Source organism: Orycteropus afer, unplaced genomic scaffold (genome assembly GCF_000298275.1).
Source record: "Orycteropus afer afer isolate SDZICR_OR568_19922 unplaced genomic scaffold, OryAfe1.0 scaffold00070, whole genome shotgun sequence".
NCBI lineage: Eukaryota > Metazoa > Chordata > Mammalia > Tubulidentata > Orycteropodidae > Orycteropus > Orycteropus afer.
Window position 1 is genome coordinate 7,531,122 of NW_006921657.1, and position 9,462 is coordinate 7,540,583.

Consider the following 9,462-nt stretch of genomic DNA (forward strand, 5'->3'; position numbering starts at 1 on the left):
CCCTTGTCAGCTCTACTATACACCTGGGAATTCTGATCATTCACATAAACTTATAGCACCATTGTCTGCCAACCCTATATATGATCTTGGATACACTCCCCATTTCAAAGACATACCTAATCGTTTAGCCTGTCCCCATATCTATCTGTCCATATACCCATGTTTGCCTTCACTGCCTTCATCAATTTTAAAAGGATGTTCTGCTAAATCAAATTTGGTTGCCTTCAAAAGTAAGAAAAAGCCTTAAAAAAAATTCCTTCCCTTAGAAAGCTAGAGCCAATGTGCCACTGTGTTGTCAAACTGATGATGCAGAAAAATATGTGTGTACACGAGTATATTGTGTGTGTATTTATGTTCAGGGGGATCTGCCAGTACAATGCCATAAATTCTAAGCTCTACAATTAACAGGCAATTCTGCACAAGTTTTTACAATCAATCTAATTTGAAATAAAAAGCACATGAAATTGCCATCATTCATAAAATGGTTAATAGTAATAAGCAATTGGCATAAGGATGCTACATTAACGAAGCAAATGTGATTAATAAAAATTTGAATAAAATAAACATTAGAGTTAAATATTTATATGGTGTTTCCATAATGAAAAGTACTAAATCACTGCAAATTCATTCTTACATCATCTTTTTCAGGTTATTAAGCAATGAACATTGCATTTTAGTCTTAAAAATGAAAAAAAGGGGGCTTCCATTACTACCAGAGATTCATTTATCTAGGAAAAATATTTTCTGAATCAAAGATTGGGGCAACAGAGTTTGAGAAGTATGACCACACTTGTTGGGACAATGTTACTGTTATTGTTAGCTGCCATTAAGTTGGCCCCTGATGCATGGTGACCCCATGCATAAGGGAACAAAACCCTGCCTGTCTTGCCCCATCCCCACGGTCAGTTGTGGATCAGACTATTGTGGTCCATATAGGGTTTTCATTGGCTGATTTTCAGAAGGAGAGGGTCAGCCCTTTCTTCCTAGTCCTTCTTAGTCTGGAAGCTCTTCTGAAACCTGTTTGACATCTGAGCAACATGCAAGCCTCTGCTGACAGACAGGTGGTGGCTGTGTGGGAAGTGCCATGGCCAGGAATAGAACCTAGGCCTCCTACATGGAAGGTGAGAATTCTACCACTGAACCACCACCATCCCACGTGGGAACAGTGGGAAGGAGCATTTGAAATGAATGCTCTATTAGATAATCTGGTTGTTATGTTTGTTTGCTCAACTCTTTCTTTCTCTTAAAAATGAGTAGTCATCAAGAAGAAATAAAAATGTAGTTACTAAGTTTTCACCAATAGGCTTGCTTTACGGTTCTTGGTTAAAATGTACCACTCCCCACTGGGGACAATAAAGAGGAGTTTCCTGTACCTGTACATCTCAAGGGAGGAGGACCATCACTTCCAGGCCCCAAGCTTGGAGGAAGGAGCACTGCACTCATCCTTTTCCTAGAAGGGGGACTGAGGTGAGGGACTCAGGGGCCTTCTAATTTTGAACATCTGAGCAGGGGAAACTGAATCAAATTTAGCATCTTGGGCCATTGCTTTCCTGCCTCCTGTCACCTGCATTTAGAGGAAGAAGTTAAGCTTCCTCTCCAATTTCCATCAAATTTCCCAGAATCATGAGCGGTAGGACTGACGGGAAGCATGGTGTGCTTGGGGTTTTCAGGTCATTTCAAAGCAGCTCAGGTTGTTTTCAGACTGACAGATGCACAGACATTACATTTACAGAGTATGTGCAGAATTCAAAAGCAACAAAGGAAGAGACTAAAGGCAGCAATTCTGCACACAGCACAACAGCTGAGTGGTGCTCAGGGAGCGGGCCCCGGGGCTCTCAAACTAACCCTTCTGCAATTACTTAAAAGAAAGAAAACCTTGATTACATGCTCTAGTGTAAAAGCAGAGGTGGAATTTTTTTTTTTCTTTAAAAGGAAAAACTTCTTAATAATACACAGCAGAAAATCTTGACCAAGCAGTTATTTTCTTTGTTGGATGTTTAGTCTGAACATCCTATGAGGGCAGGGACCTCACCATTTAAGTGTTTGAAATAACATTAATAATTATTAATACTTTCAAATGTTATTATGATGAACATCTTCACATTCACATGAACTATAAAAGTTTGCTACTTAAGTGATTTTATCGATTTTGGGCACACAAGTATCCTTATATTGGCAATCAATAGGAAAACTGGTTTACAGAGAATAATTCATTCTACTACAAATTTTATGGGAAGATCTTTATTCTGTTAAGTGGTGGAGACTTCTACAAAATCCATGGACTTTTACAGCAAAGCCCTCACTTCTCGGGAAGTCACACTTCCAGCAACAGTAACCCCCTGAACACAACTGAGTATCTGGTAGTAACAAGAATGACTCCTTTAGCCAAGAAGGATGTTGAAAAGCTCCTGCACCTTGTTCTGGAAAGCCTGTGTCCTCTTGTCTTGCACACAATGTCAACTAACACTGGACACTCAGCTCACGAAGGCAGGAAATACCACATGCAATGTAAGACTGAGGATGGAGGGCAGGCAGTGGCCACTCCTTGCAGAGCCTGCCCCCTCCGGCTCCTTCTCCTTTGTCCACTTGCTCTCTGGGTGGCAGAGCCCCTGGGTCTCTGTCTGTGTCCTCTGTTCTACTCATTTCAGTCTATGCCAACTTGTGGGGCAACGTCATCCAATTCATGGCTCCAGCTTCTACCCACATGCCCATGATACATATCTGTACCTCTAGCTCTGTCATGTTGTTGTTGTTGGTATGTGCCGTCAAGTTGGACCCGACTCATAGCGACCTCTCCTTGGGTTGCTGAAGCAGTATTACTATGGAAGTAGATTGCCCAACCTTCCTTCCGAGGAGTGGCTGGTGGATTTGAACCATCAGCCTTCTAGTTAGCAGTCAAGTGCCTTAGGCACTATGCTACCAGAGCTCCTAGCCCTGTCATATAGTCACGGACACCATCTCCAAGGGAGTCCACAAGTAACTCAAATTCACCATGTCTCCAAATCAAAATCATTATAGCTTTTCCTAAACCTGCTCCTCCTATCTCCATTGGAACAGAACTGGCACTTCCATACACACATTGCTCCTACCAGAGACCTGGGGTCATTCCCTCTTTTCTCTCCTCCCAGTCATCACGTGAGGCCCATCCCACTTCATCCAACTCATATAACCTTGTCCCTCTTCTCCCCGCTTGTTGCCATTGCCTGGATTAAGGCCCTCTTCTCTTCTAGCCCAGATATTGCAATGGCTGTCTACATGGTTTCCTGCCCCTAGTTTTGTCCTCTTCCAGATCCATGCCAACAAAGTCACAACTGGTCCATAGGCACCTCTGTGCAAATTTGAAAAAGCTGTCCCTTCCTCAAGCTGCTTCCCTGACTTTGTCGGAACCAGACTCTTTACTGCCATCTGCTGGAAATTCTCATAATAAAAGCAGTTGATTCTCGGTAGATGAAGTTGTTGTTTTGTGCCATCGAGTCGGACCTGACTCATAGGGACACCTCCTTGGGTTTCCAAGGCAGTATCACTACGGAAGAGTGCCCCATTGTTCTTCCGAGAAGTGGCTGGTGGGTTTGAACTGCCAGCCTTCTGGTTAGCAGTCAAGTGCCTTAGGCACTATGCTTATGTTCTATTAAGTCTCAGAGAACACTGAATCAGTAAATACTGAACCATTGCTCTTAGGGGAAATATAGGTTAGGTTCCTGTAAGCCTGTAGTTACAACATTTTTGCCAACTGACCAATATATAACTTTTTCAATGTGAGCTTCTGTGTTTCAAGACCCTTCATTTAAAATATATTGTTGATTCATTAACATCGAACTCATGGCCAACAGCACTATAACTCACTCCTGAACTTATCAAATGTGTATTTTCTCCATAAGGCACAGTACAGCCTTTTTGGGCATAGGTACACTGACAGCACTTCAGCACTATACCTGGGGGCCATTTTAAGCAAAATCACCAGCAAAAAGCACAAAATGTGAAAATGTGGCACCAAATATGCCATGAAAAGAACACTTGTTTACAGTATGAGAGCTGCAACAAGAAGGAGAACATCACTTTACTGGACTTCAGCTGGGAACACGCATGCTGCTGGGAGACTCAAAGTTTTTGCCGCTCTGCACATTTCTGCGAGCGACTACGGGAAGCACCAACAATACTGATTTTGGGGTTACAAATAAATTTTAGTGAATAGGAAAATTCACAAATATGGACTGAACAAGTAATGAATATTAACTGTATACAAATCTTTGAGGTCTATGATGTGAAAGAGAACCCTATAATTGTGTATCCTTGTATAGTGTGTGACCTGCACAACCATAGTTGGTGCCCCTGGCTGTCTAAGTCACCTTTTCAAAATGCAAATCTAATAAATGAAAATCATCGGGTATAAAAATGCTTGGGGTTAAATAGATAGACCTCAATTATTGGAAAAAGTATGTAAATGATGAGTTTCTGTTACACAGTAATTCAACCCTGAATTCAGCTCTGTCCTTTCAACTAAAAATATATTAAAGAGCATTTTCTCACTATAAAAATTATTATAAAATAATTCATTCTCAATATCTTATATTTATGCTACATTGATTATTGACAAAAAATATTTTTCTGGAAGTTTGGATTGTTTTTTTGGTTCATTTTTTTCTCATATCCATTGTAGACATGAATTGGGCCAATATTATCACCATGTTATACACCAGTAAGCTGAATTATGAACGTGATAACCATAATGAGGGGACTGAGCTTGTCTCAGGTTGGTGGGACATTCCAGATGGCCAGTTCAGTAAGCACTATTCATTGGATCATTCAACCTTCCCCAGTAAGTTGGGCCTAGAGCCATGGTATCAAAGTTGTGTTGTCTACATATTAAAGTTGTTATGAGGGTCAGTTAGGAAGGGCTGTGCAGATAATACTCTCTGCATGGAAAAGGAGGGTATCTTCAAAGCCTGATGTCTCCACAGGAGGGCATCATGATTGGCATGTGTTCCCAGCTATCCCGACCCTCTCAGGACCTGGTGGAAATACCTTCTCCTCTTGGACCAGAGCCTGCAGTGGGTTCTGGAGTCTGCAGGGACCTGCTTCCCTAATGAGGTCAAGATCTCCAGTATCTCCAGCCTCTCTCCTTCCCTGCTTGGTGCTAGGAAGCCCTTTGGTGGTCTGCTGAAGCCCATAGACTCCTTCTCAGAATAAAGTTCTTAAAAATGCACAAACTACGTAGAATAACATTACGGTATATGAAGGAAGCCAGACACAAAGGCTACCTACTGTCTGATTCTATCTCTGTGAAATGTCTAAAACAGGCAGATCCATAGAGACAGAAAGCAGATTAGTGGTTGCCAGGAGGTGGAGAGAGAAGGGAATGGGAAGTCTGCTAATGGGCACAGGGATTCTTTTTGGGGTGATGAAAATATTCTGGAATTAGATAGTGGTGATGGTTGTACAACCTACTGACCATACTAAAAGTCATTGAACTGTATACTTTAAAAGGGTGAATCTTATCGTATGTGATGTGGTAAAACAATGTGAAATTGTTACCTTGCTTATTGGGTAATTCAACACTACTGAAGGATAACTGGGAAACCAGAGCCCCTGAGAGATAAGAGGTAAGGGTGGGGGTAAGCAGGAGCTAGATCATGAAGGTCTTTGAGGACCACATTGAGGATATGCACCACACACACACACACACACACACACCCCAGGGAAGGCAGAGGTGGCATCTGGGAAGTCACTCAGGCTTAGGTGGAGAACAGTTGGTGGGAACAATATCAGAGTCTGAGAGAGCAAAAGGCCCGCAGCAGCATCTGAGAACTGACAGTGGCTAGGACTGTGGGTGGGCAGTGAGGGTGGTGCGAAGCAAGGGACAAATTTGGGAGCTGTCTAGAGAGCAGACTCAGCTCTGCCTCAGTAATGGGTTGGCAAAGGGGGAGAGGCATTAAAGGTCACCCGAATCTTTCAGGCTTGGCTTGGTGTCTTGGTTCTCTAGCACTGCAATAACAGAAATACCACAAGTGGATGGCTTTAACAAACAGGAATGTATTCTACACTTTAGGAGGCTAGGAGTCCGAATTCAGAGTGCTGGCTCTCGGGGCTGGGTGAAGACCTCTCAGCCTTGGGCTTCAGCTCTGCCTCTTATTCCAGGCCCACTTAACTTATTCCAGGCTTCTCTTAACTCATGCAGCTGCTGGCTGCTAAGGCTGATGAACACAAGGTCAGCAGGTCAAAGATTCTGCTTCTAGGTATAGCTGGCATCTGTCTTTTTCCAGCCCTACAGCACCATCCATAGAATCAAAGCCTCCTTTCAAATTTACAATCCCTGACAGGGATGGAATACTCAGTAAGCAAAGTAAGCACAGGCTTGCTTGTGCTTACGTACTAACCCTGTAGTGAAAAATTTCATGTGTAATCTGACATTGCATCTGTACCACCCAAGAGACTTATAGGTCTTAATGATCTTTGCTTCATATATAACTTTGCCACCTATAACTTTCTACACTAATGTGCATCTCACTATATGTGATGTGTTTAATGCTTGTCCTCCCTGCTAGACTATAAGCCCAGTGAAGGTAGGACCATGCCAGGTGGTTTTCTACTGTATCTTCAAAGACTGACCCAAAGGAATCACCCTGTCAATATTTGTTTAGCGAATGTTGAAAGTCACTTCAAGGATGACAGGAGTACCTACACCTTGACACCCTTTCCCTAAATAAGACCAAAAGAAAACAATGACAGCCCACCCAAATCAAACAAAAATCCCCCTTTCACTTACTCATCTCACTACTGCCCCAATGCCATCAACTCTTAGTGACCATACAGAACAGGGCAGAACTGCCCCATAGGGTTTCCAAGGCTATTAATCTTTACAGAAGCAGGCTGCCACATCTCTTCCTAGAGCATGGATGGGGGTTCAAATCCCTGACCTTTTGGTTGGCATTTAACCATTTGCTGCCAGGGCTCCTTTAACTTGTTCATATAAACAACAACAACAAACCCCCACTGCCACTGAGTTGATCCCAACTCCTAAAAACCATATAGGGCAGAGTAGAGCTGCTCCATAGGGTTTCCAAGGTTGTAAATCTTTATGGAGGCAGACTGCCTCATCTTTCTCCCACGGAGCAGCTGGTGGGTACGAACCACTGACTTTTTGGTTAACAGCCAAACGTCTCAACCACTGCACCAGCAAAGCTCGTTATTCACTTATTCACACCCACTGCCATCAAGTCGATTCTGACTCATAGTGACCCCTATCGGGTTTCCAAGGCTGTGAACCTTTAGAGATGTAGATTGTCTCATCTTCTTCCTGTAGAGTGGCTGGTGGGTTTGAACCACCAACCTTGGGCTTAGCAACCTAATGCCTTTCTTACTACTCCACCAGAGGCCACTTATTCATAGTGGCCTGAAATTCCATTAATAACGATTCATTCCTTTGGCTTAACTCCTTGTTTTATTAAGAGGCAAATACAGCTTGAAGATATAACACCTTAACTGAAGTAGTCATTTATACTGTGCCCTGAATGATTTTATCAGCTTTTAATGGAGCGGAGATGAGAAGAATTACTATTTATTGAATGCATCCTTCGCACCAGACATTTTATATACATTAGCTCTGTTAACTGAGTGAACGAGCTTGTTCTGGAAATATCCAAGGGACAGAGAGGTTAAGTAATTAGTCCAAGGTAACAGAGCTCACGTTTGAACCGACACCTAAACCTGTGCTCTCTCAACTCAAGCCTGAGCTTGTAGGGAAGAAAATACAAAAGGGAAGGAAAGAACACTGACTAGGCAGGCCTGGCCCTTGTAAGACCACCTTTACCTTCTCCTGCATTTGACCCAGGGCCAGGAGGGTGCTGGATGCTGGGACTGACCCAGTGCAAAGGAGCATTGTTGGCAATGTTACCGTTCCAGGTGTTTACCCCTTGACTCCTGTCTTTTCTCATAGTTTATGTCCAACCCACCAGTGTGTGTTCACATACCTGCCAGGTACTCGATGACAGCTGCCATGTAGACAGGGGCACCCACGCTGATCCGGTACTTGAATGTCCCTTTCTTCAGGTAACGCATCAGCCTCCCCACTGGGAAGATGACGCCGGCCCTGGCTGAACGGGACAGCTTGGACATTTTCTTCTTCCCACTCCGTCCCGACATCTTGCCTTAAGTTTCCCTCTCAGCTTGCTGACACAGTGGCCTTCTGGCACTAACAGACTGCTGAAAAGCAAAGAAGGCAGGGTTGAGGGTGGACAGTTGGCAAACATCTTGGAAACAGTGATGTGGTCCCAGGGCACTGCTGACATGCCTAAGCGCCATGTGGAAGCAGCAGAGACCTGGCTGGCACTGAAGGCTCCTTGCTGCAGGCACGGAGCTGACATTGTGTCTTTGCAGGGCATCTGCAGGCCCACCTACAAATGGGTCTCTGTTTCCTCCCACCTCCGTCAATGCAGCTGAACTAAGAGGAGAGGCAAAGAACACTGTCCCCCTGGAAAGAGTGGTCAGAGTTGTCCTGGTTCCTGGATAGGCTAAATAATAACCCTCAGAGAAGCCCACAGGCTAGCCCCCAGATTCTGTGAATGAACCTCATATGGCCAAAGGCACTTTGCAAATGTGTTAAATCAAGGACCTCGAGATGGTGAAGCTATCTTGGATTACCCATGTGAGTTAACGACCTCACAATCCTTATAGGAGGGAAGCAGGAGATCGAGTGAGAAGTAGGAGATGTGTCGGCACAATGCAAGCAAGCGGCCATTAGCCAAGGAATGCAGGCTGCTCCCAGAAGCTGAGAAAGGCAACGAAATGAATTCTCCCTGGAGTCTTCAGACGGAATTAGCTCTGCCAACACCTTCACCTGAGCCCTGTAAAACTGATTTCTGACTTCTGACCTTTAGAATTGTATGAGAATATCGTTGTTGTTTAAAGTCATTAAGTTTGTGGTAATTTGTTACAGCAACAAGAAAGTTCATGCGGTTCCTCTTTGCCCTGATTCATTTCTGCCAGTTTTAATAAACAATACTTGGTTAAGATGGCTATGCCTATTATAAAGGTGAGGAGTCCCTGGGTGGTACAAATGGTTAATGTGCTAGGATGCTAACCAAAGGCTGGAAGTTCCAGTCCATCCAGAGATGCCTCAGAAGAAAAGACTGGTGATTGAAAACCCTATGGGGCACAGCTCTATCCTGACACACAAAGGGTACCCACAGATTGGAATCAACTCAACAGCACCTGGTTTTACAACTATCCCCAAGGTGAATGACATGAGTTTGGGGCATTTTATTACATATACCACATATTAGTACATATATATATATTATTGTTGTTGTTGTTACATGCCGTCCAGTCGGACCTGACCCCTCCTTGGGTTTCCGAGGCAGTGTCACTATGGAAGTAGACTGCCCCATCTTCCTTCCAAGGAGTGGCTGGTGGGTTTGAACAGCCAGCCTTCTGGTTAGCAGTCAAGTGCCCTAGGCACTACACTAC

The 9,462-nt window shown here is 43.8% G+C and overlaps 1 protein-coding gene across 1 annotated transcript in view; it reads right to left on the minus strand.

Moving 5' to 3' along the window:
* LOC103196849 (core histone macro-H2A.2) overlaps positions 1-8,139 on the minus strand; it is a 32,315-nt gene extending 24,176 nt beyond the window's left edge. Inside the window, exon 1 of the mRNA XM_007940663.2 lies at positions 7,968-8,139. Within this exon, the coding sequence (XP_007938854.1) occupies positions 7,968-8,139 (172 nt within the window). The remainder of the gene's footprint in view (positions 1-7,967) is intronic.
* Positions 8,140-9,462: the final 1,323 nt, after the last annotated feature.